The following is a 20,188-nucleotide window of genomic DNA, read 5'->3' as shown; positions in this document are numbered from 1 at the left end:
GCCTAAACAAAATTAAAAAAAAAAACAAAACCCAACAATCGGCGCCTCGGGTGGTGCCTCGGGTGGACGGGGACCAGGAGCACCGGGGCATCGAGGCACCTCGGGAGCGCCCTCTGGCGAGAACAGAGCGCGCGTGCTCCGCCCGGCCCCCCTTCCCCGCCGCCGCGGCGCCCCCGCCCGGCTCTCCGGGTTCACTCTCGGTCTCTTACTCCGAGAGACACAGACGGCAGCTTTCCGAGCGAGCCGGAGAACGGGCTGAGGCGGCGCCAGCACCACTGTGGCCGCTCGCCCCGAGCCGACCTGGGCACCGGAAGAGAAGGCGAGGCCGGAGCCCCATCCTCTCTCTCTGCGGGGGTCTCCTGAGCTGACCGGCCGCTCGGCGCCCCCCGCGCGACACCCTCCACGGGCCACTTCACGGGGCGTGCCGAGACTTGGGGGACGCAGCTGGGGAAGCGCCGGGGCGGGAGGCGGCGGCGGCGGCGGCGGCGGAGCGAGGGTGCGCAGCCTGGGACTGGAGAGGAGTGAGCCGCGGGCTGGGCGGCGGCGGCGGCCGTAGCCGCGGGGGCCTCCCCCGCCTCGCTGGTTGGCGGGCAGCACCGCCTCCCCGGGCCGCGGCTGCCCGGCCGGGTCCTCCGCGCGTTCCCGGGCCCGGAGCCGGCGCGCGATGCGCCCGGCCGCGTTCTGATCGCCGCCGCGCCGCCGCCTCCGCCGCGATGATCCCCCCCGAGCCGCAGCCGCACCAGCCGCCGCCGCCGGCCCCGCCGAACCATGTGGTGACCACCATCGAGAACCTGCCGGCCGAGGGCAGCGGCGGCGGCGGAAGCCTGTCCGCCTCCTCCCGGGCCGGCGTGCGCCAGAGGATCCGCAAAGTGCTGAACAGGTGAGCGGCGGCGGGGGCGCGGGGCAGGGGACCCCCTCCGTCTCCCGGGCGGCCCCGAGGCCCTTTGGGACGGACGGAGTCGCGGCGGGGAGACTGGGGAGGGCGGAGGACGACGCGCCCCGCGCTGGCGGAGAGGCCGCGCGGCAGCTTTGTCCCGGAGCGGGGAGCCGCGGAGCGCCCGGGCGCCGGCTGGTCCGAGGCGGGAGTTCGGGGAGAGGCGGGGTTGTGCCTGCCGGGTTGCGGTTGTCCGTACGCACACCCTCGCACACGCGTGTCGCCTCAATTCCCTTTGCCGCCTGGGCCCTAGCTTTGCGCTCCGGGGCCAGAGAGGAGCCGGGGTGGCCGGGAAGGCGCGGGGCTGCGGGGATGGCGTGGAAGTCGCCGGCCTCGCGTCCCCCGGGAGGTCTCGCACCCCCTCGCCGGCAGATGGGGTCAAGGCGGCAGCAGCCCCCGCGGGCGGTCGAGGGGACCCACTTCTGCCACCCGCTGCTCCAGTTGCTGCTCCGACTCTTCCTAGCCAGGAGCGGGGAAGGGGAGATTAGAGGCCTGGGTCAGACCCAGGCAAAGTGCACAAATGTTGCGGGAAGGGGGTGAGGAAGGAGGCGCCGGGTGTTGCAAAGCCAGAGGAAGCGAACACAGGCGGCCGGCTCCAGTGCTGGAATCTGCGCAGTGGATGGAGCAAGGATGAGGCGTTCAGGATGAGAACCCGGGTTGATGTGAAATGGGGCCCCTCTGGCGCCCCTGAGTCGGCTGTGATGCGAAAGGGACTTTTTCTATTAAAGTAACTTGACATGATTGAAGAGCTGACCCTTAAAATTCAAGTAGAGAACTGATTTTGTGTGTTTTTATTTGGGTACCTGTGTGCCTTTCCATGCATCTGTTGGGGATAACTGAGAAGGTTGCACTGTTCATACAGGTTTTTGTAGGGCGCTATTGTGGGTAGCTGAGAGTCCCACAAGGGATTCCCTCGAGCCCTTTGGGGCTGGAAGCGCTAGTGGGAACACAAAATATGTACAGAAATAGAAGCCTAAAAAGCTCCATATTTTCCGAGTATGGTGTAATTTAGTTACATGAATCCCAAACCATTCAAGAGTCCCTTGTGAAGACTTAAGGTATATTAGCTTGTGGGTACTGCTGTGTGTTTCCATTTATTATCAAAGGAGAAGAAATTCACTCTGAAATGAGACAAGAGATGGTGATAGAAACTCAAGTCTTTACTTTCCTCTGATTGGTAGCTTAGGATAACACCTTCCAAAATACTACATTTAAAAAATAATGAGCAGAATAAATCAAGAAGATGCTGGCTCAGTGCATATTACGAGGGCTTCCTAGTCTTTTTGAATATCTGTGATTTTTTTTGAATCATAAATGCCTTGGCATTGGATGTTTAAAATTTTATGCCGAATATGTTAATTATTAATTTCCCTCATCAAACTGGGGAAAAAACCTGGTGCTACAGTTCATTTATCTTTGCTTGATTATTAGTTATTATTGATTCTGTGCAGTTTATTTCATGGTATTTCATGAATCTTAGAGTCCAGAATGACAAGATCACTGAGGCAGGAGCTGAGGCGACTTGGTTTGTCATCATTCCCCTGCCGCTGACTTGCCATGTGGCTTGGGGAAGAGCTGTTCATCTTGGTCCCTGATTTCTTCACTTATAAAATGTGTTTTATACTTGTCTGACCTCTCTTATCATAGTTTTGAGAAATAGATGGGGTAATATAGAAAAAAAGACTTGGGAAAGTATAAAGCTTTACATGAATTCATTGTTCAGCAGAATTCTGTTATCTAAGGGAGGGTGGTGGGAACATCGTAAGCAAATGAACTGAAGTCATGGGACATCGTGGGGGAAATGTTGTGTTTCATCAGCTTTCAGTGATCTATGACATGAGTTTTATAGAGGAGGAACTTAGACTGAAAGGTTGAGTCCATGGCATTCCATGGCTCGTACATCTGTGAATGGAACCCTAGGGTTATAGCCTCTAGACTTCAACTGAAACATTTGGTTGTCTTTCAAAGTTTTGCAAAATTTTCTGTGTAATATTTGGCATTAAATAATGTTCTTTCCTTATCCTTAAAGGATAAGAAAATATTTCTTTCGAGAAGGAGTGCCTTTGGTAAGGACACTAAAAAAAAAATCAGTATAAGTATAAAAATCCTGGTGGATTAATTTCATTAGCATGCTGATGAGCTTGACTTTTGCTCCATGGGTTTGGCAACAGGAGACAATACTAGTTGTAACTGCTGAATGGTTGAGCTCTAAATAAAAGAGCACGGAGTGGGGAGTGGAATTTTTGAGATTCTGTGCCAGCACTTCAGTATGGCTCCCCTCTGGCTTGAACCCTCCAGGTGTGTTGGACTAGTCCACTAATGGCTTTAAGGCTGGCCTGTGGGGTGCCATATCACAAGTATCCTTGTTCATTTTTCTAAAAGCTAAAGATCACCTTTTCCTCCTTTTTCTTCTTTTCCTCTTCTTCTTTCCATAATATTTGTATTTCCTTCACCTGTCTTGCCCTATCAACTAATTGTCTTCTGGACTTTGTTTCCTTTCATCTCACCCTGGCCTGCAGCAGCTTAGCTGCTAGCAGAAAGTGAGGTTGCAAATCTGGAAGCTTGGAGCCAATATGAAAAATATCCCTCTAACTTCTGGCATGGAGATGTACTGCTGGCAGCGTTCTATTGCTGTGAGCTGGCCAGTTGAGTGTCTTCAGTGACTGAGATGGGCATTGCACCCCTGTTAGTTACTCTGAGCATCCCACTGGGCCGGAGGGGCGGTGCTGAGAGACTGAGGATGGTGTTCTGGGATGAGGAGGGTCAAAGTGTGAGCACTGCAAGCTGGCAAGCCTGGTTAACTGCCTGCCACTGGTCACAGCCTGTAATAATAGCTACCTGCCAACCCAGAGGAAGAAATGCAAACACATATGTTACCTATATCCTGTCTACCTAGGGACAGGTAAAGAGAGAAGTACCGATTAGTAATTAAAGGTACTTGCTCTCAAGAATCTTAGAAGGAAAATGCAACGTTACCTTAATGCAATCTGCCTTGCATTGTCCTGCATCATTTCATTTTCGCAGTCTGGCTCCATATCCTTTTCCCCTTTCTTTAAAGGCATGTAGAGTTGGATTGTTACCTCTCGTATATGACAAATGGGTCGTCTCACTGCTTCACTGCTCTGCTGTGTGTGCCTAGTCACTCAGTCATGTCTGACTCTCTGCGACCCCGTGGACTGTGGCCCGCCAGGCTCCTCTGTCCATGGGATTCTCCAGGCAAGAATACTGGGATGGGTTAACATTCCCTTCTCCAGGGGATCTTCCCAACCCAGGGATCAAACCCAGGTCTCCCGCATTGCAGGCGGATTCTTGACCGTCTGAGTCAACAGGGAAGCCCCCACTGGTTGACTACTCCCTGTAAAACATTAGAGTAGAATGTAATAGCATCCATGATTTTGGTGAAAGAGGAACTGCTAGATAATTTTTTTTAACCAATTAATGGGATATGTCACGTGTTTCTCCCCTGTCCTAATGAAAATTGCTTCTGTCAGTGCAAAAATTACCAAATGATTTAGATGCTGATATAATTGTTACTTCTTTAATTCCCAAAGATTTGGAATAATGTCTTGGTTGAAAGAAGAAAAAAATTACGGCAAACCCCTATTCACTTGTTTCTTGAGTGTGGAATAGCATTTATTACCCTGCTACAGGCAAGCAAGGTATGACAAAAAAGAAAATACTTGAAGGGCAACAGTTGATGACCCTCTCACAGAAACTGTTGATACTAGTAGATTTCTTAGAAACATATGAGTAGATACTGACCTATGTTGTATCTGAAGATTTTCTCCTCTAAAATTATTTCTTAATAATATGTTTGTGAAAAATGAGTGACGGCTTGTTTTATGTTTTGGATGTGTGTGGTTTTATCTTTCCCCACTTGAATATTATTTTCAGATCTTAATAATAATCACCATGACTTTCCAGTTTTGACCCATTTCCTCTCCAATAAGAGATGAATTGGGTTGTCTCAAGTTATGAAGGGGTTCCTGCCTTTTTGAGTCTTGTGGTGGGGATGTTTAATCATTAGAATAGAACCATGAGTGTGACTCTGGGTTATCCATTCATCTGATTTAAAACTAACTGGTTTCTAAGTTACACTTTGATATATTTCATTAATTTTCAAATATGTGAAACTTTTCTGAATTGAAAGCTAAAGAGCATTAAAGGATACATGGAAGAGTTGGTAGCAAGCCTACATAGAATTGACATCCACGTGGGGAGTTACCGTATGTGATGGAACAGTATGTATATATAGCTTTTCCGGGTTATTAAATAAAGTGGAGAGAACATGGTGAACCAACGGAGTGCCTGCCAAGAACAGGGTTATGCTTGTCCTGTTAAGTACAGTTGATGAAGACATCTATTATCTCTTAGGTGATCCTTATTTATCAAATGGTTTTTGTTAAAAACTTGATAAAGAGGTTCCTCCTCAAGCTGCTTCTCCTAACAGATGTCAGAATGAAAGGGGAAGACCAACCAGTAATGAGGATAATTAATACAAAGTATTGCAAATGGAATAGGATGGTGTGATTCAAAACAGACATTTCTGAGATCAGTAGTAAACACAAGATGTCTGAAGGACACATTTATTTTTAAATAAAGGACAATATTATAAAAATAAAAGATCAGTGTATTTTTTTTTGCACAGAGCTTGGAAAAATGAATGTTCATATTAAAGGAATTTTGGTTTACCCCGGATGAAGACAGTGCATTTCCAAGGAAGTAATATGGAAGGAAATGGACCTATCTTCGTGTAATTTTTCTGTGACCTTTTGCTCTCTCAAGATCTTTCAGTGTCACAGGAATATAATAAGAGATGTCTGCTTTTAGTGTACACTGCTATAGATGTAGATGATATAGCAAATTGACTCGACTGCCCATATAGTTCTAAGTTACTTAATGCAAGAGCTTATTTGGCTTATTTAATTGTGGCTTTATTTAATTAATGGCTTATTTAATTGCCATTTCTCATAAAAGCAGAATGCAGCATGCGAAAGTACTACCACTGGGTTTTAGTTTAGCTTTCTCATTCGAGTTCAGGCCAGTGAGCAATCACTCTACCTTGTTCAAACACATTAATTCTTGATTATGTTTCTAAAGATGTATACTTAGGAAGTCAAACACCAATAAACACCTGGAAAAATACCCCATACTATTTGGTATATTTCTTGACTATGGCTTAAGCATCTGTAAGTACACACTCATTTATTCTTTTATTAAGGGCCAAATCCACTTGACATAAAATTGACCATCTTAACCACTTTTAAGTGTACAGTACAGTAGTCCTAGCTGATGGGTATTATTATGCAGCTGATCTCTAGAATTTTTTCACCTTGCAAAACTGAAAATCTGCATCTGTTAAACAATAGCTCCTCTTTTCCCTTCCCCACTGACCCTGGCAACTGCCATTCTACTTTCTGTTTCTAGGAGTTTGTTATTTTATTAATAGATACCTCATATAAATGGAATCATGCAGTGTTTGTCTTTTGTGACTGGCTTATTTTATTTAGCATAATGTTCTCAAGGTTCATCCACATTATCACAAGAGGCAGGATTTCCTAAGGCTAAATAATATCTATGTATCTGTATCTCTATATCTGTCTGTATCACACTTTTTTATTCACTTGTTGAAGGACATTTAGGTTGCTTCTATTCTTGGCTATTGTGAATAAAGCTTCAGGGAAAATGAATGTACAAATGTCTCCTCAAGATCCTTTTTTCAAAAATTTGGGCTATATACCCAGGAGCTGGATTGCTGAATTTCTGTTTTTATTTTTTTAACATTTTGAGAAACCGCTGTACCATTTTTCATAACAGTGGTACCATTTTGCATTTTCCAGTGTCTGTACATCCTGCCAACACTGTGTTTGTTTGTTTTTGATAGTGGCCATCCTAATGGGTGTGAAGTGATACCTCACTGTGTTTTGATTTTCCTTAATCACTATGTTGAGCTTCTTTTCATGAACTTGTTGGCTATTTGTGTATCTTCTTTGAAGAAATGTCTGTTCAAGTTGTTGTTCAGTCGCCAAGTCATATCCGACTCTTTGTGACCCCATGGACTGCTCCACACCAGGCTTCCCTGTCCCTCAGTATCTCCTAGAGTTTGCCCAAGTTCATGTCCATCGAATTGATGATGCCATCCAACCATCTCATTCTCTGTCACCCTCTTCTCCTTTTGCCTTCAGTCTTACTTAGCATCAGGGTCTTCTCCAATGAGTCATCCGTTCGCATCAAGTGGCCAAAATATTAGGTCTTCAGCTTCAGCGTCAATCCTTCCAAAGAGTATTTGGGGTTGATTTCCTTTAAGATTGACTGATTTGATCTCCTTGCTTTCCAAGGGACTCTCAAGGGTCTTCTCCAGCATCACAGTTCAAAAGCATCAATTCTTCGACGCCCTGTCTTCTTTATTGTTCAGCTCTCACATTCACACATGACTACGGGAAAGATCATAACCTTGACTGTACGGACCTTTGTCAGCCAAGTGATGTTTTTGCTTTTTAGCACACTGTCTGTGTTTGTCATAACGTCTATTCAAATACTTTGCTCATTTTTAAATTGGATTTTGTTGTTGCTGTTGAGTTTTAGGACTTCTTTATATATTCTGGATATTAACCCATTATCAAATATATGATTTGCAAATATTTTCTTCCATTCCATTCATTGCTTTCTCACTCTGTTAATTATATCTACATTTATTTGTCCTTAATCACTTGCTGTGTGTTGAGGCATCTTTTGGAGCACACATACACAGCAAAACATTAATCTTAGCTTGAAGGACCTCAAAATCTAACTGGAAAACTTGGCATAGGTACTACTGTTGAGAGTGAGTGATTGTAATCTGAATTTTTACATTTAATGCTTAATTGTATGCTTCCAAATGTCTAGATACTAGAATCATAGAAATAAATTGTCCTGTATGTGATCCATATTGAACTTATTCAGTTTTATACAGGTACTAGCTGAATGCACAAAAGTTGAGAAGAAATTTCCCAGGAAATGGCAAGTGAAACACTAAAATCAATGTCTCAGAAAATGTTTTCTTAGAAAAATGACATGTCTCAATCAGTGGCCACATGAACGTGATTTAAATATACTATTACTAAAATTTTAAAAATATTGTTTTCTATAGAATTTAAATTTTGAACGCTATCTCAGGAAAATTTACCTTTGTAACTGTGATGATTAAGAAGTACCTTACATACCATTTTGCAAGTTCTGATATTATGAACCATCAATTCCTGACATTTTAGACAAATTAATTAGGGAAAAACCATCAATTCCTGCCATTTTAAACAAATTAATTAGGGAAACTTAGTACAGCTGAAAATGCATTTAAAGGAGATTAAAAGCCAAATCATGCTAATTATATTCAGATTTAGAGTGGTAGGGCTCTAATTCCTAATGATTCCTGGCTTAGGGTTAGTATAAGGTTCTGATCCATTGTGTAAACAAATACTTCATTGCATTCTCTTTTTTCTCATCCATTCATTCATTTAATCAGTCAATCACTTATTTAATGAATCTTTATTAAGTGCTTTCTATATATTGAGTACTGCTGGATCACAGTGGTAAACCAGACAGGTGTGGACTGAAGTGGACTCCTGAATGCATTGCTCGAGTTTCTGTTATTACCCTTCCAATATTATCCATCAAGTGGACAATTTAAGTAAAGTAGAGATAAAGACAACATACATCTTTTCTCAAAATGATTAGATTTTTCAAGCTGATCTAACAGAGATTGTTTTTTAAAAGTCCCATAATTTAGCTGTTTCTCCTGTAGGAAAACTACTCAAAAGGGAGACTGAACCCATAATAAAATTACTTGAAGTGTACAAAGAGAGGCAGATCTTTCTTGATGAATACAACAAAATTCGTTTCACTTATGACTTAAAACAAAAAAGACAGGATAACCTTTAATGTTCATATACTTTCAAAGTGTTAGAAGGAAAAGGAGAAGAGATTTGGATCTCATCCTGCCATTTCAGGGCGAGCCTATCCAGGTCATCGCCATTATAACCCAAGAAAATAGAGTTTCCTAGAAATAATAACATTCTGACAGTGCATACACAGCTTTGAGGGAGCTTGGGCACATGTTCGTTCATTGCAAGGTAAGAGAAAAGTAAAAGATGACAAAAACATGAGGATGAGTTGGAAGTACTAGATTGCTTTACTATAGAATTTGATATAATCTATGAGAGTGTTTGAATGAGCATGTAGATAGTGGCTCAAGTTCTTACATTTTTACATTATAAAGCGTACATTTTATATTATGAAATTTTACATGTTATTCTCAAAATCATCTTTTTATAGATATGGAAACCAATCTTTATGGTCATGCAACTAAGTGCTTTTATAAGACTACAGAGGAAGGAGAGACTAGGCTGGAGACAGGGTGGGAGGCTTCAGTGTTGGCATTTGTCTTGGCATGGAAAGATGGTGTCTAAGGTTGGGGGTATATAACAAAATATCCTAGACAGGGTAGTTTAAACACAGACGTTTATTTCTTACAGTTCTTGGAGGCTGAAATGTCTGAGTTCAGAGTGCTGGCAGATTGTGTGTCTGGTGAGGGCCCTTCTTGACTTGCAGACAGCTGTCTTCTTGTATCCACATATGGTAGAGGGAGAGAGAGAGAGAGAGAGATCCTTTCTCTTCTTATAAGGATGCTACTAATTTCATCATGGGGACTTCACCCTCGTGACCTCATCTAAATCTAATTACCTCCCGAAGGTTCCACCTCCAAATACCATCGCACCAGGGAGTCGAGCTTTAACACCTAAATTTTGGGGGAGCATAAACGTTTGATCATAGCATATGGGTAAGATAGGAACTTGGACAAGAAGGGAGTTGATAGAAAGGATGAACCAAATAGAGAGTAAAGACGTTGGAGGAGGATTAGGTGTTCAGTTTTTGTATTATTATGTATAGGTAAAAAGGCAGTAAAGTAAGGCTAGAATTGTAGGATGGAGTCAGACAGTGGAAAGCTTTATACACTCCTATAGGAGTTAGACTTCATTCTCTAGATTCTTGAATAGAGAAAGACTTAATCAGATATGTGCCTGAATATGATATTCTGGGTAAAATCTATAGGATAGATTTGGGGGATCAGTTAGGTGTCTACTATAGCCATTTAGAGAAGTGGAGATAGCAGTCTAAATGGGATGGAGACGAAAGTGCTGTGATTTGAATAGAGTGTGGACCAGGGTCAGAGAGAGGTAAATTAGATCAGATTATTTTTGAGAGTGTACTCAACAGTGCCTACAACATAGTGAGTGTTTAATACTTGTTTGTTGAAAGGTTATAAACTTGCTATAAGAAAGGCATCTGCTCATTAGAGCAGAAGACACCTAACGTTACCCTGAACTAGAGAGTCAGCCTGAGGGCCGCGGCCAGCTACTCAGAGTCTGGTCCGTGGACCTGTGCTAATTCAGACTGTGTAACCAGACTGTGATGAGGACACGGGTCAGGAGTATGCATTTCGAAATATCGATAGCAACTTGACAGATTACTTTTATGTCTTTTCTTCTAATATTAAAATACTGAGTCATGTATTTTCATTTTTTTGTTTTTGCCATTTTATTTTTCTAGCAGTCAATTTTTTGAATTGCACTTGTCAAAAGAATTATCTTCAGTGAATTGAAAAAAAGAACTGATATTCTGCAGTAGATCATTTGAGAAGCACTGGTTCCAGCCCAGTATCCAAGAGGGAGCTACATCAAGTCTGGATCCTGGAAGGGTGTCTGATCATGGGGGCGGGATAGCATATTAGGGCGATGCTTGTCATGGCCCTGGAGATCTGTGTATCCCAGTTGGTGATAAGGAGGCAGCAGGTTGGGCCTGAGAATAGTTGCGCCAAGTGTCAAGGACTCCACCCAATCACCTAAAAGGGACCCCCTGGAATGGGGAAACTATTTAGAGATGAGAAGGGGTACAGCGCAGCATCCCAGTTCTGTGAAATAGGCTACAAGTGGACAGTGCTACTTTTCAGGGACTCTGAAGTTAAAGAGAGCAGATTCTAGGTCTGAGTGACAGAAAGGAGGGTCAGGGTTACATGGGACCTCAGCATGAGTGGCAGGGCCACTGGCATGGCTCTACTTCAGGCTCTGAGGGGCACAGAGTAGGACCAGAGAGAACCCTGGGGGCCAGACAAGCACAGGCTCAGCTGGAGGTGCCAGTGGAAGTCCGGATGGCATGGTTTGGGGAGGGATTGTGAGGTGGGGGTTTCTAAACAGAACTTTTGAGAAGCTCTGCTCTGACTAGGAGCTGAGTAAGTGAAGAGTCTGTTCATAGCGCACATCATGCAAAAGGCCTGTGTGCTGATGATATGATACAGTGGAGAGGGAAAAATTGCACATGGAGGAAGGAGTGGGATGGAGGAAGGAGGAAAGCTTGGGAGGGCTGAGATGGTAGGAGCCAAGGTGCAGGGGAGGGGGTAGGCTTTGAGAAGCCAGGACACTCCGTGGCCCAGGAGAGGAGAGGGAGAGCATGGGTATCAATGGAGATAACTGGGTAGATTTGGTGGTGAGAATAAAAGCTGATTCCTGTCTTGTGGCTTTTCTTTGGTTTTTTTTTTTAATTAATTAATTTATTTTTATTTGAAGGATAATTGCTTTACAATGTTGGTTTCATTTCTGCCATCCATCAGCATGAATTAGCCATAGGTGTACCTCTGTCTCCTCCCTCTTGAACCTCCCTTCCACCTCCCATCCTTTCCCAGCCCTCTAGGTTGTTACAGCGCCCCAGTTTGAGTTTTCTGAGTCATACAGCCAATTTCCACGGGTTCTCTATGGTGGCTTTTCTTTTTCTGTGAACTGTGAGCTCATCCTGTCAATTCAGACTGAAGGTGCTGGGTAGTGAGGAAGGGGTATAGGGCGTTTGTACAGAGACAAGTGGGAAGCAGTCATTTCGAAGAGTCAGAAAGGAGACATAGAGAAGCAGAGTGGGATCTAAGGATTTATGTGCGTATTTAACTTTGTGGTGGGGGAGGGGTGAGGAGTGTGATGGATGGGAAGAAGCTACTGATGTTTAGAGTGCGTCTTGGAAAGGCTTAACTCAGAAACAGATCTGGGCCCTGGTGACAGGGCAGGCAAGAACCCCCAGTGGATGCAGCTGTGAAGAAGTCAGGATATTAGTGCAGGGCATACTTAGGGGAGCTGGGGAGGATTGAGGGCTTGATTATATTTGGGAGTGGGGTGTGAGAGAGAGAAGAGGGGGCTAAACATCCCTTGGAGATTTTGTGGGCCCCTGGAATGATGACGTCCCCTTCAGAATGTGAAATGTCAGATGTTCTGTCTCAGGGAACTGACCTTACTTTTTTTTTTTTCCTGGGCGGGGGGTGGCCTCAAAATTCTCATTTGTAAACTGGTTAAAATAATCCCAGGCCTCCATTTCCCATTGCATTTGGGGAAGTTTTAAATGAAATAACATCTGGGAGAGGGCTTGGAAAGCTGCCAAGTGCTATGCATCTGTTGTCTTGGTCACAAAATTGGATGGGGAACCCGGCTTCTCATGGCCTTGCGCTATCCCAGCCCTGGATGAATGCTGATGGGCGCCCTGGCATGCGGAAGACCTGGAGATGCAGGCGCTGCTGGCTCGGGGGTTTTCCTCCCGAGCCTGGTCGAGAGTCTGAAGTAGAACTCACCCATCCATGAATGATGCACAAATCTGTTTACTTCAATGTATTCCATTTTTTTTTCAAAAGCTAGATAGATTTAAAACACTTTTGGTTTTATTTTAAGAAAGCCTCTTCTAGGGAAAGACTGACTTGGTAGAAGGCATCTGTCCTGCCGACTGATCGCGCCTTTCAGAGTGATGGTTCCTTCGGAGGTACCTGTGTTTGTTAAGGAGAGTCTGACAGGCTTCAGGAAAGGGTTAGTGCCTCTTGAACCAGGGAGATTTCACAATGAGCGTGCGCCTAAAAGACTCCATAGAGCCCGGCAGTGGGACAGACAGAGCGGCTCAGAGGGAAGGGACAGAGCAGCTTTAATGTGCTAATGAGGGGAAGCCCAGATGCCCGCAGATCAGAGGAGCTCTTTGTGACATGCGGATGGCTGGAGGCTCTGTCCTTATCTGGATCCTGCCGCAGGGAGGAGAAACACTGTGCCCTCACACAGGGGCCTTTCCTCCAGAGATAGCCCTCCACAGGGCTCCCAGTGCTGCTGGGCGCTGAGGGGCTGCGGAAAGTCCTAGGGTGAGGTGAGGGCTGGAAAGCAGGGATGCTGGGGGTGGGGGACGAGTAAGTGGGGAGGATGGAGGATGGGAAGGGGGAGCACTGTCCTGCAGGGTGTGTGGAGTCAGAAAATTAGGAAAGAGCTTTGTGTTAATCGCTCAGCTGTGTCTGACTCTATGCAACCCAATGGACTGTAACCTGCCAAGCTCCTCTGTCCGTGGGGATGCTCCAGGCAAGAATACTGGAGTGGGTTGCCATTCCCTTCTCCAGAGGATCTTCCTGACCTAGGGATTGAACTTAGGTCTCCTGCATTGCAGGTAGATTCTTTTATCATCTGAGCCAGTAGGGAAGCCAGGAAGGACCTTTTCAGCATCACAGAATGAACTGTTGTCCCTCCGGTGCTGCCGAGCTTGATGAGTGGCAGTGTTCAAGCCAGTCTAGAAGGTGGTGATCTGTCCTTGAAAATAGCGCAGGTCAGTTTTCATCTAGTCATGGAGTAAGTCTGAAACACCACAAAACCTAAGCAAATCCAAACTACCGTCAGCCAGTGAGTGCTGGGATGAATTTCACGTTCTGATTATTCCATTCAGTGATGGCTAGTGGGGAGAGGTCAGGAGTAGGATCAGGGACCTTGTCCTAAAGCTGAGTTTGCATAGGAGGACATACTATTTACAAAGCTCATGTGTTTACTTGTACTGACCCATCTACTGACAGAGAGACTGGGTAGCCAAAGCACACCTAGGTTTGCTGCTGTCTCTGGAAGTATGAGTTCCCAGAGAAGATCAACAAATGAAGCCTTCAGTCCACGGTGCCTTGACCTTCTCTTTATCTCTGACTTTTCATTTCTGAATCTTTCTGGGAATACGTAAATGCTTAAATATAATATCTATTATATATATATGTGTGTGTGTTTGTGTTAAGTTGCTTCAGTTGTGTCCAACTCTTTGCGATCCCTTGGACTGTAGCCTGCCAGGCTCCTCTGTCCATGGGAGTCTCCAGGCAAGAATACTGGAGTGGGTTGCTATGCCTTCCTCCAGGGGATCTTTCTGACCCAGCCATTGAAGCCTGACTTTCTTTATGTCTCCTGCATTGGCAGGCAGTTATTATTATTATTATTTTTTTACCACTAGTGCCACTTGGGAATCCCTATCTATTATATATATATGTATATATATATTATTTCCCAAATAATGTGGGATTCCCAGGTGGCTCAGTGGTAAAGAATCCACCTGCCAATGCAGTAGACATGGGTTTGATCCTTGAGTCGGTAAGATCCCCTAGAGGAGGAAATGGCAGCCCACTCCAGTGCTCTTGCCTGGGAAAATCCCATGGACAGAGGAGCCTGGTGGGCTACAGTCCATGGGTTGCAAAGAATCGGACATGACTGAGCAACTGAGCACCAAATAATGCATCTCTGATATTATTTGTAATGAATCTTTGTCTATTCATCTGTCTGTCTCTTTCCACCTTTCTCTGTTTCTCTCTGACACACACACACACACACACAGATTGATAGAGAATAATTTTCCATTTGGAATAGTTTGTTTCCTTCTTGAAGATAGCCCTCAACTTTCCTTACCATGCTTTTTTTTTGGCTCAGAGTTGGTTCAAGGAAAATGCTTTATATTTAATGTGTTGGCTTTTTATTTAGGAACCACACTGAACTGATATCACTTAAGAAAACAAAAATATTCAGTGTGGAATTACCTATGAGCTAGCTATATCTGAATGTGTGAATACAACTGTGGAACAAGTCAGCACAGAAAGCTTCTGTCTCCCCCTCCTCTCCTTTCCCTGAGCCACATATGGTTGCATTACAACACTTCAGTTCCAAGTGGTGACGAGTCTGGTGACTTGATTTAATTTTTTTTCTCGTTTTTTTTTTTTAGTTCTTCTTTTCCTTAATGCTTCCTATCTATTTCCTGCTGCTAATGGGGTCCATGTGTTTTGGATTGACCTTCCCCAGTGCAAACCTAAAGAAGTATAGTAGGCAATAAGGTGCTGCTTGCACTGGTTTTAGAAAATTGATCATATGCTACTCTAATGCTGATAAGTGGACACATCTGCATCCAATGTGAAGAGACCATAGTTATCATCTGCTTAGCCCCAAAGCGCATTGCAACCTGAGGGTATGCCTTTGAAGATGACAGAAGAAAAGCACCATCCAAAGCATTTATAGCAATGGATATCAGACTGCTCCTTTTGGATATCAGTTTGTCAAAGAGATGAAAAATGTGCAGGTGGGAGTGTATGTAGATGGACTACTGGGCCATGACTGCAGTTGCCTGGGCGGTGGGTTGGTGAATTGAGGTACAACAACAAAAATTTCATTCCCTGTTTTCCCCTTGTCACAGCAAGAAGCAGTTCATTGGATTTAGGAATCTCTTCCTTATTAGTTATTCTTGGAGTAGCAGGTAAAGGAGTCAGAGCCTATAATGTACTCTTTTACTAAAAAAGAATTTTCTGCAGTCTGCTATTCTTTACCACACGCTCTTCCAAATGGTGGGGGCGGGGGGAAAGTAAGATACATACGAGAAGCAAAGACATTTTCAAGTGAAATACAGAAAGAAATGGGGGAGCCTTTCAAAGAGCTAACCTTGCATTTCTAATATTCTCTGCTATTTTAACCATTGAAGTAATTAACTTCATAAAGCATAAAATATCGATCACTGTCCCTTCTTAGGGAAATGCTAGCAAGTGAACAAATGAAGAAAAAAGTCCCAGACAGCATGTGACATGTGAATGAATCAAAGTAAAAAAAAATGACTACTTCATCCCATGTCAAAAATTCCATTTTTGGTGAACTATTAATGCTCTCTGTGGAAATATTTTGAACTTAAGCGATGAATAAAGTAAAGCTGTGAATGGCATGATAGAGCCCTGGTCCTCAATCTTCAGGTGCTGCTCGGCAGTGCTATGAAGGCTTCAGAGTACAGTCCAAAGATGAACTAACATAGAAACTCAGTCTGTGAGACATTGTAACCCTTCAACCAAGACACAGAGGCACCGATGCCTCTGAAAACCTTGACATTGGACCCTCAACCCCCAAGTCTGGGTTGCATGTCCCATTCCATGTGCTGGCTATTTCCTATCATTTCATATTCTATGTTATTTACTTGTCTGAACCCTCCCCATGTGTTGTAGGACCAGAAGGGTGTTCTTTAATCAACGTCTTACATAAAACCTGGCATAAAGTAAGTGCTCAGTAAATATTGAGCCCATGAGTGATGGGCCAAATGGTCTGCTAGAGGCTCTTTCAAAACAGAAGTTATTTTCAGCAAGTTGATGTCCTCTGATTTTATTTTGTCAAATAATGTGTGCCATAGTGCCTGGCATAGAGTTGGTACTCAATAAATTTTAGTTTTTGTAAACTGATCTGTGGAAAGGTAGGGAGTATAGAAAAAAGTATCAAAGGGTAATTTGAATGGTGACAGGGTTAGGAAAACACTAGGTTTGCTACACAGGTCCTACTGATACTTTACAACTCAATTCACACTTCTATCAACTCTCTTTCCCCAAAGTTTTCAATTCTTTCTGCCAAGAAGTTTCTTGTGGGATCATCAGTTGTGGGAATGCAAAGAGAAGTCATTTCAAGCTCATTATAGGCAGCAGTGGTTATGAACAGGGCTAGACTACCTACTGTAGCACCTGAGTGCTCTGATCTTGGAAACAATTTCTTCTCTTTTTCTAGGTTGTTGTGAGGACTAAAAGACTGTATCTATCACTTAGAATAGCATCTGACGTATAGAGAGTTCTACTCAAAGTTGTATTATTATTATTAGCGTCAGTATTAATATCAACCATCATCACCATCATCATCACTGGCCGGTAAAAATCCCAGGAAAAAATAAGGAAGAAGGAAACTGATTGTTAAGAAGACTATGAAAGTAGGGTCCATGTCTGTTTTTTTTAAAGATGTTTCTTTATTTGGACCATTTTTAAAGTCTTTTCTGAATTTGTTACAACATTTCTTTAGTTTTATGTTTTTTTGTTTTTGTTTGTTTGGCCTTGAGGCATGTGGGGTCTTAGCTCCCCCCCAGCGATTGTACCCACACCCCTTGCATTGGAAGGTGGAGTCTTAACCACTGGACCACCAGGGAAGTCATCCATCTGGTTTGATTAGTGCCTTTTGCCCAGCTCCCAGCATAGCCCTTGGGCATGATAATGTTGATAATACTTGTGTAATGAATTAATAGTATGGTCTTATGGTGTCCTGAGAAAGCAAAGGTAGAAGAGTTTTACGATAGAATTCCTGCTCAAAGCAAGTGAGGCGGAGGGAGAACACATCTTATTCCTGTTCCTAAATATTTTCCAAAACAATTTATAGCAGTTCGAAATTACAGTTAAATTTCTTCTTTAAATACATCACCCTAGGAAAGTTAAGCAAAATTAGATTTATAGCCTTTGCATGTCTGCTTCAGGGGCATGCCGTGCTAAGTCACTTCAGTTGTGTCCGACTCTGGGCAACCCTATGAACTATAGCCCGCCAGGATCCTCTGTCCATGGGACTCTCCAGGCAAAAATACTGGAGTGGATTATCATTCCCTTCCACAGGGGATCTTCCCAACCCAGGGATCGAACTGGTGTGTCTTACGTCTAACCTGAATTGGCAGGCAGGTTCTTTACCGCTAGCGCCACCTGGGAAACCCCTTCAAGGAAAGCAGTTCTAAGTGTGGTTAAGAGGTGCAAACACATATGAAGTTAGGTCTCTGCTTGCCAGTGTTTTTTTTATAATCAGTTATTATTTCAATTAATCAATTAGATTGCTTCCCTCTTAAGAGCTGAGATTAGTCACAGGAAAGAATGGAGCACTGTTTAAAGGTCGCTGTGGAACATGAGGCATTGGCATGTTTGTACGGAGTGGGAGATTGTAGCACTAGAGAGCTAAGCCTCCTGGGGTAGAGAACAACACACAAGTGAGGGAGACCACCAGAGATCAACTTTGCTGTCTCTGAACCGTATCTAAAACTCCCCACCCATGGACTCAGAATCAACTTCACCCAAAGACTTTCAGAGGCATACTGGTCAATAGATGTTTGAGGACGTGTCTGTGTGACAGCTGTGAGAATTCTGACAAGTCATTTGACATACACAGTCACTAAATCCCTCTCCAGCTCTTATGATATTTGATTATACATGACAACAAGACCCAAAGGCCTTCTGACACATCGAATGTTGTTTATTTCTAAAGCATATGTGTAGTCTTTCTTCTTGAAGTGTTGGTCCCTCAGAATAAAATGACAGCTCAGCCATTTCAGTGGTGGTTCCATGTCCTTGTGTCCTGGGGGCAAAGAGCTCATGCAGAGAGTTTAGAAGTTGAAGATCCTGTGTGCTAGATTAGAGTTTCAACCAGGGAATTTTTGGACACCTCAGTATTCTTAGATAAACCCTGCAAAGATAAATTCAGGATAACTTGACAAGTTATTTGCACTGGAATAGAATGGACATTAGCATACATTTTTTTTTTTTCTGAAAACTAGTTGGCTTTTAAACTCCTTTTCCAGAACACACAAATGTGACACTTTGGGAAGCAGGACAGATTCACAGGGTTGCTAACTGTGACAGCCTCTTTTCCCCTCTCTCCAGCCTTTCTGCCTCACTAAGATGTGATGTTTTTGCCAATGTGGGGTGATGGAAACTTCCACTTTATGATATTATCAAAGATCTGCGTACATAAAAAAGAGTAATGAAGTCATTTGGCTTACATTCTTGATATCATTTGTATTACCTCTGTGAAGGGTTGAGTGAAGCAGTTTTCTGTAGCTGCTGTAAGCAGTAAGCCTCTAAATTTTAAATGCTGACTCAACATAAGCATGTCTGCAGAAGATGATTAACTCGAAGAGAAGCTAACGTCAGCAAGAAGAAATACAACCACACATTCAAAAGGAATAGGGAGTATTTCCATGTGACATCTTCAGGAGCCTTTGCAAATAGAAAGAGAAAAATACAGTAATTGCTTTAACGTGGCAATGAGTATACTCTTTCTTTTCTATCCTTGTTGGAGATTTTGTTCTCCAGAGTCTGTTTTGGTTCCCTCATTGTTGTTCAGTCCCTCAGTCGTGTCTGACTTTTTGCGACCTCATGGAATGCAGCATGCCGGGCTTTCCTGTCCTTCACTGTCTCCCAGAGTTTCCTCAAACTCATGTCCATTGAGTTGTTGATGTCATCCAGCTGTCTTATCCTCTGTCGCCGCCTTCTTCTCCTGCCATCAGTCTTTCCCAGTGCATCCATCTCACCCCAGATGGTTTGCATAATCCAGTGAGTTCTTGGCATTCTTCCACAGATTGTTGTTGGTCTTAAGGCAGGCGGCACAGGTCCCAGATTGGCCCAATCAGAATGAAGGGAAAGACTTCCATTTGATGGTGAGGGAAGAGATTTCTCTTTGCTGGATTTGAACACAGAAGCAGCCATCTTGCTATTGGCTGTTACTGTCCATTACCTTATGATCAAGAAGGAAACCAACCTTCAGATGTCAGTGATGGCAAGGACAGCAGAGTGGAGAGTAGTAAAGTACCCGAGTCCTTGAAGATATTATTGAGCAACTGACAGCGTTGCTACATGCTTGGAGCTTGCCCAAGTTACTGGAGTTTCATTATATGAGATTATAAATATCTTAACCATTTTGGCCAGTTTGAGTTGCGACTTGTTTGACCTGACATTGAGCTCTTCCTTCACAGATAGACACATCTCTCACTCTTTGTTCTGAAACTGATGACCTGTGATGAATACCAGCCCGGGCAATTCCATGTCTTTTATCTCTTTCTGGACATCTCTGCCAAGGAAGAGCAGAGGCTGGTTTGCTCCAGTCTGTGGTATAAAGGGTTGGTTTTCTCAAGCTGTGGTTGCATAGGAAGCAGAAGGAATGGGCTTGATTACCCGCAGGAGTCTGTGGTGCCTTTGATAATCCCGAGCTGGTCTGGATCAGACACATATTGAGGGGATGGAAGTGCCGGATGGTAGGTTCCCCACCACATCATCCATTTATTCCCTTGTTTGATAAGCATCTGTTCTGAGCCAGCTTTGTGCCAGGCCAGTGCTCGGCACTGTATATGTGAAAGATCTCATGGAGTTCGGTGGAGACCCGTGGG

General features: G+C 43.9%; 1 protein-coding gene across 1 annotated transcript in view; it reads left to right on the top strand.

Moving 5' to 3' along the window:
• Positions 1 to 235: 235 nt before the first annotated feature.
• SLC35F1 (solute carrier family 35 member F1) overlaps positions 236 to 20,188 on the top strand; it is a 425,474-nt gene continuing 405,521 nt past the window's right edge. Inside the window, exon 1 of the mRNA XM_081530916.1 lies at positions 236 to 880. Coding sequence (XP_081387042.1) covers positions 714 to 880 — 167 coding nt within the window. The 5' untranslated portion in view covers positions 236 to 713. The remainder of the gene's footprint in view (positions 881 to 20,188) is intronic.

Source organism: Giraffa tippelskirchi, chromosome 9, assembly GCF_054371585.1.
Source record: "Giraffa tippelskirchi isolate mGirTip1 chromosome 9, T2T-mGirTip1v1.2.pri, whole genome shotgun sequence".
In the NCBI taxonomy this organism is placed as follows: Eukaryota; Metazoa; Chordata; class Mammalia; order Artiodactyla; family Giraffidae; genus Giraffa; species Giraffa tippelskirchi.
This window is presented reverse-complemented; position numbering and strand designations above follow the sequence as displayed.